This window comes from Rattus norvegicus, chromosome 14 (assembly GCF_036323735.1).
Source record: "Rattus norvegicus strain BN/NHsdMcwi chromosome 14, GRCr8, whole genome shotgun sequence".
Classification (NCBI taxonomy): domain Eukaryota; kingdom Metazoa; phylum Chordata; class Mammalia; order Rodentia; family Muridae; genus Rattus; species Rattus norvegicus.
The window spans coordinates 72,540,174-72,554,212 of record NC_086032.1 but is presented as its reverse complement, the minus strand read 5'-3'; the positions used below and the strand labels follow the sequence as shown (position 1 = coordinate 72,554,212).

The window sequence follows — 14,039 nt, the reverse complement described above, 5'->3', positions numbered from 1 at the left end:
GTGTGTGTGGTATTTGTTTGTTTGTCTTGTCAGCTTACATGACCTAGAATCAACCTGGAAGTGTAATCTTAACTGAGAAAATCACTACATCAGATTGCTTGTAGGAAAATCTGGTAGTACATTTTGTTTTTTTCTTTTTTCTATTTCTTTCTTTCCTTCTTTCTTTCTTTCTTTCCTTCTTTCTTTCTTTCTTTCTTCCTTTCTTTTTGGAAGTTCGAAAATAACTATTCTAGGGCGTTGGCTACAGTCCCCTTAGAACTTCTGAAACTGCTTCTTGGTGCCAGCAGCCTTGGTAACCTTGAGCACATTGAATTGTACAGTCTTGCTCAGGGGCCTGCACTCTCCAACAGTGACAATGTCACACTGATCTGGACATCCCTGAAATGAGGACTGGTGAACAGGCATGTTCTTGTGATGCTTCTCAATGCAGATATACTTTAGGATGTAATGGAGATAGTCTCGGTGGATAACAATGGTCCTCTGCATCTTCATCTTCGTCATGAAACCAGATAGGATCCAACCTCTGATGGAGACATTGCCAGTGAAGGGACATTTCTTGTCTCTGTAGGAGCCTTCAATGGCCTCTTTGGGTGTCTTGAAACCCTGACCAAAACTTTTGTAGTAGCGAGGGAGTTTTTCCTTGCGTGTTTCTACAAGCAAAACACACGTCTTCTTTTGAAAGATTGTAGGCTGATTTGGGTAAGCACGCTCCGCCTGAATCTCCGTCATCTTCCCGACAGCCTGAGAAACAGAGAGGGGCATTTTCTTAATTAAATATGGATATGAGAGATTCCAGTCCACCGTGGGCAAAGCTACCCCTGGAGACATGTTCAGAACAAGCGAAAGCAGAGCAGGTCAGTGTGCAGTGTCCTCCGCAGTCTCTTCTTCAGTCTTGGACACGTTAGCCAAGTAAACCCTTTCCTCCAAAGGTTGCTTTTGGTAACTCTGTTTCGTCACAGTAATAGAAATCAAACTAGGACACCAGCAAAGAATGCAAGTGGGATGTGTTAGGCATTGCTACATGAGATCAAAGGATGCTATGGATGATTGTTGATAGACAACCAAAGTCCCATTGCTATACTCCAGGTCCTAGAAATAAATCGAACCTCCTGATCCAGAAAGCCTACATCTTAAAGTCACCTGATTTGACTAACCCAGGAACTTTCAATAACACATGTAGAAAAGTTTTTAGATATAGAGACTCTTGCATGGAATTTTATGCAGATAAATAAAGTTATCACAAGTCCAGACATGCCTTGTTTGGCTTCAAATAAAGCACGAGGACCTTATGATTCTGAAAGCTCTATCTTGAATATGAACCATTTAAATTTAGGGTAAAGAACCCAAACCAAGGATCCCTAAATTCAATACTAACTGAAACACACAAACAAACTAGGTGCAAATGCTTCTCCCATTGTCTACCTAGCAGCTAGAGAAATAAGACAGCAAGAACAGGTTGTTGGTTAAACTATGGTGGGATAAAGTAACTCTACAGGAAAAAGAAATGACTTTTAGAGCACTGATCCTACACGATATTCTCCATCTGAGAAATCTTTCTCTCCATTAGTTCCAGACCCCCTTTCTAGCCCTATATAGTGATCTACGTCATTCTTTCTATAGTGGAGTAGAATGCTCAGCTCTCTTTCCTCAGGTTCAGCTCATTATTTCAGGTCATACAGAGGGACCAGCTCAGCCAATTAAAGCCTTGTGCTGTGATCCAAAAGCCTCTGATTCCAACACAATACTCTTCTACTGGATACCAAAGCAATGGTACTTGGTAGCTGTCTGTGGTCCTGGACAGTACATTGGACTGAAAAGTCATGAGAACTAACACAGGCTTAGGGGGTGAGGAAATAGTTCTAGTGGCATTTATATTCTTGTTTCTGGATGTTTTCCCTAGGTTCATCTGTTTTCTTTCCCCTTCAACAGATAATTTCATAATGACTTCTTTACTTTGAGTTGAATTCTTTTTTTTCTGTTTTTTCTTTATTAACTTGAGTATTTCTTATTTACATTTCGAATGTTATTCCCTTTCTTAATCCACATCCATTCATCATCACAGTGAGTGTATCATTTCATTATCCAGCCTGGATCTACCTGGAATCTTTGTGACATATGGGTGTAACAGGAGGAGAGGTGGTGAAGTTACTCAGTCAAATCAAATCTTTGGCGACATACAGATGTGGATTAAATCCTCATTGTCCTACTTCTTAGACGCACAAACTTGAAGGAACCCTTTAGCATTCCTGAGCTTTCCGTCACATGTTTAATCAGAATATTTCATCTCTCAAGGCTTTAATGTGGTCTTGGTGAGGTCTTTTGCCAGAGTACCTAATAACCAGCTTAGAGCTTGGTGTATGCAAGGCACTCCATACTCCGCACTCTGGGTCTTAGTTTGCCATCTTCTTTCAAAATGACATCTAATGGTAACTCACAACTGACTATAATTGTAGTTCCAGGGGATCTAATGTTTTTTTCTGGCCCCCACAAAGATCCATCCTTGTGGTGTATTATATACATAGAGAAACACATTCATACAAGTGAAATGAAAATACATAAATCTCTTCTAACTTGGGGGTAATAGAATGTATAACCATGAATAAAGGAGGATCTAGGGGCACAGAAGAAGCTCATGGGGTACAACAACAGTAAGAAAAACAGACCTCAAGTAAATTGCTGCTTCAGGACCGCAGCAAAATCTAGAAGCAAAAAGTGATCCCCAGAAACTATATTATAAAACAGATATTCAGTATTGTGTATACCACGCTGTTTAACCTAATACTTCATGTAATTTTCAATTCTGCTTGTAATGAAATTAGTTTAAAGATTTAGAGGGATAAAAGAAGCAAAAATGCAGAAAACTACTCAATATTCAGTTTTTGCCTTCAGAGATGCATAACAACAACTATTTTACATCAAAATATAAATAAAGGCAGGATTAATATAGTAAAAATGTCCATTTTACCAAAAGCAATCTACAGATTTAATGCAATCCCCTTCAAAATTCCAACCCAATTCTTCATAGAGTTAGACAGAACAATTTGCAAATTCATCTGGAATAAGAAAAAAACCCAGGATAGCTAAAACTATCCTCAACAATAAAAGGACTTCCGGGGAAATCACTATTCCTGAACTCAAGCAGTATTACAGAGCAATAGTGATAAAAACTGTGTGGTATTGGTACAGAGACAGACAGATAGACCAGTGGAATAGAAGTGAAGACCCAGAAATGAACCCACACACCTATGGTCACTTGATTTTTGACAAAGGAGCCAAAACCATTCAATGTAAGAAAGATAGCATTTTCAGCAAATGGTCCTGGTTCAACTAGAGATCAGCATGTAGAAGAATGCAGATCAATCCATTCTTATCACCCTGAACAAAGCTTAAGTCCAAGTGGATCAAGGACCTCCACATCAAACCAGATACACTCAAACTAATAGAAGAAAACGTGGGGAAGCATCTCGAACACATGGGCACTGGAGAAAATTTCCTGAACAAAACACCAATGGCTTATGCTCTAAGATCAAGGATTAACAAATGGGATCTCATAAAACTGCAAAGCTTCTGTAAGGCAAAGGACACTGTGGTTAGGACAAAACGGCAACCGAAATATTGGGAAAAGATCTTTACCAATCCTACAACAGATAGAGGCCTTATATCCAAAATATACAGAGAACTCATGAAGTTAGACTGCAGGGAGACAAATATCCCTATTAAAAATGGGGTTCAGAGCTAAATAAAGAATTCAGAGCTGAGGAATGCTGAATGGCTGAGAAACACCTAAAGAAATGATCAACATCTTTACTCATAAGATGCAAATCAAAACAACCCTGATATTCCACCTAACACCAGTGAGAATGGCTAAGATCAAAAACGTAGGTGACACCAGATGCTGGTGAGGATGTGGAGAAAGAGGAACACTCCTCCATTGTTGGTGGGATTGCAGACAGGTACAGCCATTCTGGAAATCAGTCTGGAGGTTCCTCAGAAAATTAGACATTGAACTACCTGAGGACCCAGCTATACCTCTCTTAGGCATATCCCGAAAAGATGCCCCAACATATAACATAGACACATTTCCACTATGTTCATAGCAGCCTTATTTATAATATCCAGAAGCTGGAAAAACCCAGATGCCCTTCAACAGAGGAATGGATACAGAAAATGTGGTACATCTACACAATGGAATATTACTCAGCTATCAAAACAATGACTTTATGAAATTCATAGGCAAATGGATGGAACTGGAAAATATCATCCTGAGTGAGGTAACCCAATCACAGAAAAACACACATGGAATGCATTCACTGATAAGTGTATATTAGCCCAAATGCTCGAATTACCCTAGATGCACAGAACACATGAAACTTAAGAAGGATGACCAAAATGGGAATGTTTCTCTCCTTCTTTAAAATGGGAACAAGAATACCCATGGGAGGGAATAGGGAGGCAAAGTTTAGAACAGAGGCAGAAGGAACACCCATTCAGAGCCTGCCCAACGCTTGGCCCATACATATACAGCCACCCAATTAGACAAGATGGATGAAGCAAAGTGCAGGTTAACAGGAACCGGATGTAGATCTCTCCTGAGAGACACACCCAGAATATGGTAAATACATAGGCGAATGCCAGCAGCAAACCACTGAACTGAGAACGGGACCCCTGTTGAAGGAATCAGAGAAAGGACTGAAAGAGCTCAAGGGGCTTGAGACCCCATATGAACAACAATGCCAAGCAACCAGAGCTTCCAGGGACTAAGCCACTACCTAAAGACTATACATGGACTGACCCTGGACTCTGACCCCATAGGTAGCAATGAATATCCTAGTAAGAGCACCAGTGGAAGGGGAAGCCCTGGGTCCTGCTAAGACTGAACCCCCAGTGAACTAGACTGGTGGGGGGAGGGCGGCAATGGGGGGAGGGTTGGGAGGGGAACACCCATATAGAAGGGGACAGAGAGGGGTTATCAGGATATTGGCCTGGAAACCGGGAAAGGGAATAACAATTGAAATGTAAATAAGAAATACCCAAGTGAATCAAGATGGAGAAGAAAAAAATATAAATAAGAATGTCAGGAGAGTATTGTAACTTTAACTGAGCAATTCTGGTTTTGACACCTGTGACTTATCAGGGGTGTGTGTGTGTGTGTGTGTGTGTGTGTGTGTGTGTGTGTCTGTCTGTGTCTGTGTCTGTGTCTGTGTTTCTGTGTGTGCCTGTGTGTTCCAGTGTGTACTTGACTACTCTGTTCCTCCTTGTCCTCAAATATAATGGGTTCCTGGTCTTATAAACTTCATGGATATAAAACCTAAAAGGAATAATTATCCACATCCAATTTTAATGCTGAAGACATTGTGGTTCAGGGTGGAAATAAATCCTTTCAGATTCTAGCACAGGGTCATCGTGGAATACTGGAAGACATCTATGATTCCTTGACTACTTGTTTGCTTCTCTTATTCTGAGCACGTCATATCAAGGTCATTGTAGTAGATCACGATGAAGCAAGATGAGGACAGTGACACAATTTTTTCATTTCTTCCATCTGCTTTCCAGAAAAGACCATTTAGTTAAAGCAGTTAACCTCATTAATCTAATGGGGGAAAGGAGATCACAGCTTAGTACAATTGTCTAGGTGTATCCTAGAAGATTTCCTTGGAATTTTATCTACACATGGAGAGGGTAAGCAAGTAGCCTGCCTATAAGGTTTCAGAAAACTTTCTTAGCTTATTTGTTATTTCAGTTGACAAGCAATATGTTTCTGTTGACAGTAATAGTATACTACTACCTAGAAGGAGTGATTGATAGGTAAATTTAAGGACTCAATACAATAGTATTTTGAGCATAACCTAAATGACTTCTGACCCTCAGAACTAAATAATATCTTCTTTTGCAAATAATTTCATTGCTCATTGCTAACCATACATATTGACATTGAACATATTTAATGGTGTGCACACTACTCAATGCTTCCTCAAGGCCATAAATGAACATTATGCTCATTGAAGTCTTTCCTATGAACCCTGATGGTTGCCTTTGAGAACTTAAGGAACCACAGATCATAATCTGAGTTGGCTGGAACCCTAATTATCAAGCCAATGACAACTGGAATCCATTGAGAAGCTTTTCCTTTTTTCAGGTTAAATTTATATTCTAGAAGAAAATATACAACACACCTTATTTTCATGTTAAATCCATCTACAACTTTCGTTCATTTGCAAACCAGAAAAAAGTTGCTTTTTAATATGTAGCATTCTTTTTTTTCTAGAAAACATGGCATGTGTGTATCTCAACCAAACTGATTTATCTTGAAAATATGTTAACCACTTTTCATGGCTTTATCAGGAATACAGCCTTGTCTGATTTTACTTCTTGATACAATATTTATGAAGGCAAGAGATACCCTTATCTATCAAATTAGACACTCTAATTCAGCAAATGCTTTATCTTCTGGAACATGAGTTTAATTGGAAGATTTGGGCTTGGGCAGTTCTCACAAAATTACTTCAGATTGTGATCTCTAAGGTTTTGCTTTTGTGCCAATCTCCGTAAAGGGAAAAAAATCAATTCCAACTTCACCCAAAAGTGTTTTGACTTTTCACAAGTCGTGTGACAATGGTTTTATTCAAATTGATGCAGATTTGAAAAGCCCTTGACATTTTTCCCTTAACCAGATATTATTTTTAAAAAATTCCAAGTAGCAGGTGTCAGCTTTTATGCAGCCAGCCTTCAAATAAGCTCCCCCCCCCCCCCCGCCTAAGTTTCCAATGGAATCTAAACTCACTTTGCAGTCTGGAGAAACAGGCCAGTGCTGCAGCACGGCATAAAAACCCAGTGAGCCTTTGCCTTAAGTTGAGTGTTTGGCAGATGTTTCTGTGGTGACTTGAGAAGCATCCTAAAACAGACTGCCAAGGACACCCTGGAACAAGGACAATGGTAAATCAAATCCTTTCTGGCTTTCCCTCTCCTGCCCAACTCCATCTAGTCATGGTGAAATAATGACAGCTGAAACTCCTTGTCAAGTACCCTGGGAACTACAAGGACTCACATTTATTGCAGAGCCTGTAAAACTCCAATCTCCTGTTTAATAAGGTGGGAGGAGGCGAGGGGAGGCTTCCGACCCAACTAGGAGCTTCTAGGAGTCATTACTGGCAAGTTTCACTCTGTGGGTTTATGGATGTGATTTGATGCCTGGTGACTTTAACTTCTGCATGTCCTTTATTATTGCTCTTTTGTTTTGGATTGGTTTGTGCTGCTTTCATAATGTGTCTTGAAGGTTCGTCTTCTCTAAAATCTCATGCAGAATTTTTTTTTTGCTTTTTACACCACTTTATTCCAACCTGAGCACCTCAATATAAAACTAAACACTGGTGAGCTGTTCTCCTTACTAATTTTGAGTTACTGTAAAATGTACACGTTCTGCTAGCAGATCAACACTTAAATAGATTAAATCATCTGACACATGGTAGATTTCATATAATGAAAATACCTAAAATAATTAGTGCAATATACTGATTAAAATAAAATGGACTTCAAAAAACAAGGCTTCAAGATTACTAATAACATTGTAATACTTACGTTACAAATTGCAAGTACGGTGTTTATTATGGTTCTAGCATGTAAGAACAGCAAAGCCCCTTCCTTTCATAGGGGGAGAAAGAAATAATTAGCTGTTTTAGTAACTGTACATTTTGTATATGTTTAGGCAATTCTTAAATATTACAGGAAATAATAAACATATGGAGACTACAATGCAGTACTCTATTTACAGTACAGCTGAATATTTAAAATAATCAAGTTTGAATGTACATAATGGTTAGTGCACTGACTAATCATGTCCAAAGGGAAGCAGAGCCCCCTCCCTGTTCTAGACAGACCTCTATGTAATAGCCAACAGTGATTAAATAGAAAGCAGATACCTGGTTTGTTTCCACTTTGTCTTAAAAAGAAGCTCCTATGAAGGGACCACTATCCATTAAAATGCACTTATCAGTTTTTATATTCCTAAAACAGGATGGGGTTACATGACTTTTTTTTCTTCAATTAAATTTTAAGAAGTAACATGACTGAATAAAATTAAGATGCCACCAATATTCCTTCTTTCTGGAGATATAGGACTGTTTTCTTGGGATTACTTTATTAATATGTGAAATGTAGGCTTTTTAAGACAATCAAAGAAAATTACCATTTGCTTGGCTTTTGTTGCTAAGCATAAATATTTTTAGTCTTCTAAAAATGTTTTTCTAAAGCATACATTAGTAATTTTGAATCTTCCATACCTGACTATCATCCCAGTTTGGAGACTGGGTGGGTTAAGAGTGGGTCCATGCCCACTGGAGATGAACTGTTCCCCTGCAATTTCCCATGGAACAAGTGTATACACAGTTCTCATTTTCCTTTCTACTGCTGGAGGAACACATGCATGTTATTAAAAATTAAGTTCAAAACACTCAAAATAATTCAGTATTAGAAACTTGATTCTACCATAGTCTCTTTTTGGAAGTCACACTGGGCCGGCTAAATGCTCCCAATTCCATGGTTTTTGCCATTTAGGAAGTTGACACTGGAGTTCAGTTACTACAACACTGGCTTCTGGCTGGCTGTGCAGGCTCAGTAAGGTCTACTCCTCGTCCTCTGGCTGAGTTTGCGCCTGGATTTTGTGGTTCGTTCTTTGGCAGCTTTTTAGCTATTGCCATAAATATTTCATTTACATTCATTGGTGTCTTAGCTGATGTCTCCATAAATAATAAGCTGTTGTCATCTGCATAGGACTGTGCTTCCTGGAAGTCAACAGCTCTTTTATTTGCTAAGTCAGCCTTGTTTCCTGACAAAGCTATCACAATATTAGGACTCGCTTGCCTTTGAAGTTCTTTAACCCAGTTTTTTGCTCTCGAAAAGGACTCCTCATTTGTAATATCATACACAACTATGGCGGCTTGTGCTCCTCGGTAGTACATTGGTGCTAGGCTATGATACCGTTCTTGGCCAGCTGTATCCCATATTTCAAATTTTACTGTTGTGTCATCAAGACACACAGTTTGGGTTAGAAAGGCAGCCCCAATGGTACTCTCTTGAAACTCATGAAATTGGCCTTTCACAAAGCGAAGCACCAGACTTGATTTGCCAACAGCAGACTCTCCTAGAAGTACCAGTTTGAACTGGCATATTTTATTTCCAGTATTTGGCCCGTTGGGTCTTGTTGCTCCTCGATTAGCCATGTCCAAATTATAAAGAAGTCCCTGATTTCAGATTCCTAAATGAACTTCCAGGATGCAAGGTATCAATGTTTTCTTCTTTCTGGAGAAAATAACTGGGGCGCGGTTCCCGGCAGTGAGGCCACGCACGGCCCGGAGATCGGACGCGCCACAGTTGCAGCGGCGTCGCCTACTCGCTGCTTCTCACACTGGCCGACGCGGGACTCCGATCATGCAGAATTTTTATTGTCCTTCTGACATCATTGAGAGGTGATATCTTTAACACACGATTAGGTCTTGAGGGAGTGACTCATGAGTGGAATTGGTATCTTATAGAAAGATGAGGTCGGCCTACAGTTTCCATCCCCCACCCTTGCCCCTTCTACCAGGCCACAATGCAGCCGGGAAGCCATTTGTGGACGCTTTTGCTTTGACCTTGGACTTCAAAGTCTTAAGTCTGTAGAGAAGAAATTCCTCCATATTACAACGTATCATATCCCCGTAACAACAAAGAGATTAAGAAATTCTGTTTCAGAGATTTTGTTTCTTATCTTGGTTGTTTTTCTTTTATTTTACTTTACTTCTTTTAATTTTTATTAATTACATATGCATGTGTATGCCTCCCCGTGGTGTGTCTGTGTGTATGTATGTATGTATGTATGTCCATAGAGGCCAGTGCTGTTGGATCCCTTGTTGCTCGTGTGATAAGGGAAAGTAAGCATCCCAATGTGGATGCTGGGGATTGAACTCGGGTTATCTCTAAGAGCACTTCATACTCTTATCTCCTGGACTCTCTGTCCATCCCCCCTTGTTATTTTTATATCAAAGATAAATTTATTTTCTGCTTATTTTGCAGTAGAAAACCAAAAGTGTGATTTATCTTCCTTAGAAGCATCTATACCACCTGGTCTGTGTTACTTCAAATACTTTGCAAGTTGCAGTTATAACATTCCCCAAGCAAGATACCCTCAGGAGATCCATGCTGTCATTAGGACAAATTGGCCAACTTCCACGAGATGAAAAAATATGCATTCACTGATGTTACCCATCAATCTAGCTTCTTTACCTAGCTATCATAAACATTTATGGAAGCAAACAGCAACAGGAAAAAAACACCTAATACAACAATAGAAAACCCTTAAAGTACTTTTGTTTCCCTTCCTATAGTACTGGGACTTTACCCATTTGTTTTCAATGTTTTGGCATGTAACTAACAAAGTAATTCATATATGTTTATACTGTGTGTTGATCATATTCACCTCCTCTCTTACTCCTGTTGATCTTTCTTCTCCTTTCCAACTAATTTTATACATTTCTGTAATAATTTGATACGTGTATACAAACTCCAGTGATCGAACTGAAGTAGCTAACATTTCCTTTCACCTTACATGAAAAAAATTAACACATGCTTATGAGGTATGGCGTGGTAATTAAATATATGTATACAACAAGTAAGATCATGACAGAGATAAAAATTGCCATGATTTTTATCATCACATCAGTGATGCCATCAGTGACATTCAAAAGGCATTAAAAAGAATGCACTTGCCTGGGCTACTGGTGGATACCTTCAATCCCAGGACTCAGAAGGCAGAAACACGTGATTCTCTATGACTCCTAGGCCACCATGTTCTACACAGTATCTTCCAAAGCCAGCCAGAACTACATTGCAAAGCCCTGTCTCAGTGAATAAACAAATCAGGAATGTGCCAAGTAAAAAATGAAAACTTAGGGATGAACATATCACCCATTGTTTTAAAATCTGATTCATTCTTTACTCAATCCTACATTGCCATGGCTGGAAAAAAATTACAACCACATATCTGGTTATAATTTCTGAAACCAAGTTAGGTATTGGTGGGGGAGTGAGCAAATATAGATTATCCATGCCTTTGAAACACTCTTTCCTGTACATGGGATGGCATTATACTTTATGCCCTGTGAAATAAATATTTAGGTCTAATAATCAGTTAACACATTAACTGGTGCACACTCACTTTGTGAATTTCTTTTTTTTTTTTTTTTTTAACTTGAGTATTTCTTATATACATTTCGAGTGTTATTCCCTTTCCCGGTTTCCGGGCAAACATCCCCCTCCCCCCTCCCCTTCCTTATGGGTGTTCCCCTCCCAACCCTCCCCCCATTGCCGCCCTCCCCCCATAGACTAGTTCACTGGGGGTTCAGTCTTAGCAGGACCCAGGGCTTCCCCTTCCACTGGTGCTCTTACTAGGATATTCATTGCTACCTATGGGGTCAGAGTCCAGGGTCAGTCCATGAATAGTCTTTAGGTAGTGGCTTAGTCCTGGAAGCTCTGGTTGCTTGGCATTGTTGTACTTTTGGGGTCTCGAGCCCCTTCAAGCTCTTCCAGTTCTTTCTCTGATTCCTTCAATAGGGGACCTATTCTCAGTTCAGTGGTTTGCTGCTGGCATTCGCCTCTATATTTGCTGTATTCTGGCTGTGTCTCTCAGGAGCGATCTACATCCGGCTCCTGTCGGTCTGCACTTCTTTGCTTCATCCATCTTGTCTAATTGGGTGGCTGTATATGTATGGGCCACATGTGGGGCAGGCTCTGAATGGGTGTTCCTTCAGTCTCTGTTTTAATCTTTGCCTCTCCCTTCCCTGCCAAGGGTATTCTTTTTCCTCATTTAAAGAAGGAGTGAAGCATTCACATTTTGATCATCCGTCTTGAGTTTCGTTTGTTCTAGGGATCTAGGGTAATTCAAGCATTTGGGCTAATAGCCACTTATCAATGAGTGCATACCATGTATGTCTTTCTGTGATTGGGTTAGCTCACTCAGGATGATATTTTCCAGTTCCAACCATTTGCCTACGAATTTCATAAACTCGTTGTTTTTGATAGCTGAGTAATATTCCATTGTGTAGATGTACCACATTTTCTGTATCCATTCCTCTGTTGAAGGGCATCTGGGTTCTTTCCAGCTTCTGGCTATTATAAATAAGGCTGCGATGAACATAGTGGAGCACGTGTCTCTTTTATATGTTGAGGCATCTTTTGGGTATATGCCCAAGAGAGGTATAGCTGGATCATCAGGCAGTTCAATGTCCAATTTTCTGAGGAACCTCCAGACTGATTTCCAGAATGGTTTTACCAGTCTGCAATCCCACCAACAATGGAGGAGTGTTCCTCTTTCTCCACATCCTCGCCAGCATCTGCTGTCACCTGAGTTTTTGATCTTAGCCAATCGCACTGGTGTGAGGTGAAATCTCAGGGTTGTTTTGATTTGCATTTCCCTTATGACTAAAGATGTTGAACATTTCTTTAGGTGTTTCTCAGCCATTCGGCATTCCTCAGCTGTGAATTCTTTGTTTAACTCTGAACCCCATTTTTTAATAGGGTTATTTGTTTCCCTGCGGTCTAACTTCTTGAGTTCTTTGTATATTTTGGAAATAAGGCCTCTATCTGTTGTAGGATTGGTAAAGATCTTTTCCCAATCTGTTGGTTGCCGTTTTGTCCTAACCACAGTGTCCTTTGCCTTACAGAAGCTTTGCAGTTTTATGAGATCCCATTTGTCGATTCTTGATCTTAGAGCATAAGCCATTGGTGTTTTGTTCAGGAAATTTTTTCCAGTGCCCATGTGTTCCAGATGCTTCCCTAGTTTTTCTTCTATTAGTTTGAGTGTGTCTGGTTTGATGTGGAGGTCCTTGATCCACTTGGACTTAAGCTTTGTACAGGGTGATAAGGATGGATCGATCTGCATTCTTCTACATGTTGCCCTCCAGTTGAACCAGCACCATTTGCTGAAAATACTATCTTTTTTCCATTGGATGGTTTTGGCTCCTTTGTCAAAAATCAAGTGACCATAGGTGTGTGGGTTCATTTCTGGGGTTTCAATTCTATTCCATTGGTCTATCTGTCTGTCTCTGTACCAATACCATGCAGTTTTTATCACTATTGCTCTGTAATACTGCTTGAGTTCAGGGATAGTGATTCCCCCTAAAGTCCTTTTATTGTTGAGGATAGCTTTAGCTATCCTGGGTTTTTTGTTATTCCAGATGAATTTGCAAATTGTTCTGTCTAACTCTTTGAAGAATTGGATTGGTATTTTGATGGGGATTGCATTGAATCTGTAGATTGCTTTTGGTAAAATGGCCATTTTTACCATATTAATCCTGCCAATCCATGAGCATGGGAGATCTTTCCATCTTCTGAGGTCTTCTTCAATTTCTTTCCTCAGTGTCTTGAAGTTCTTATTGTACAGATCTTTTACTTGCTTGGTTAAAGTCACACCGAGGTACTTTATATTATTTGGGTCTATTATGAAGGGTGTCGTTTCCCTAATTTCTTTCTCGGCTTGTTTCTCTTTTGTATAGAGGAAGGCAACTGATTTATTTGACTTAATTTTATACCCAGCCACTTTGCTGAAGTTGTTTATCAGCTTTAGTAGTTCTCTGGTGGAACTTTTGGGATCACTTAAATATACTATCATGTCATCTGCAAATAGTGATATTTTGACCTCTTCTTTTCTGATCTGTATCCCTTTGATCTCCTTTTGTTGCCTGATTGCTCTGGCTAGAACTTCAAGAACTATATTGAATAAGTAGGGAGAGAGTGGGCAGCCTTGTCTAGTCCCTGATTTTAGTGGGATTGCTTCAAGTTTCTCTCCATTTAGTTTAATGTTAGCAACTGGTTTGCTGTATATGGCTTTTACTATGTTTAGGTATGGGCCTTGAATTCCTATTCTTTCCAGGACTTTTATCATGAAGGGGTGTTGAATTTTGTCAAATGCTTTCTCAGCATCTAATGAAATGATCATGTGGTTCTGTTCTTTCAGTTTGTTTATATAATGGATCACGTTGATGGTTTTCCGTATATTAAACCATCCCTGC

The 14,039-nt window shown here is 39.6% G+C and overlaps 1 protein-coding gene and 1 pseudogene across 1 annotated transcript; both read right to left on the bottom strand.

The window, feature by feature from the left end:
- On the bottom strand, positions 211–768 carry Rps11-ps1 (ribosomal protein S11, pseudogene 1; annotated as a pseudogene).
- Positions 7,303–9,415, bottom strand: Rab5al1 (Rab5a, member RAS oncogene family-like 1). The gene has a single exon (XM_003751377.6). It carries the CDS (start codon positions 9,213–9,215, stop codon positions 8,568–8,570), a length of 648 nt encoding a protein of 215 aa, XP_003751425.1. The 5' UTR covers positions 9,216–9,415; the 3' UTR covers positions 7,303–8,567.
- Positions 9,416–14,039: the final 4,624 nt, after the last annotated feature.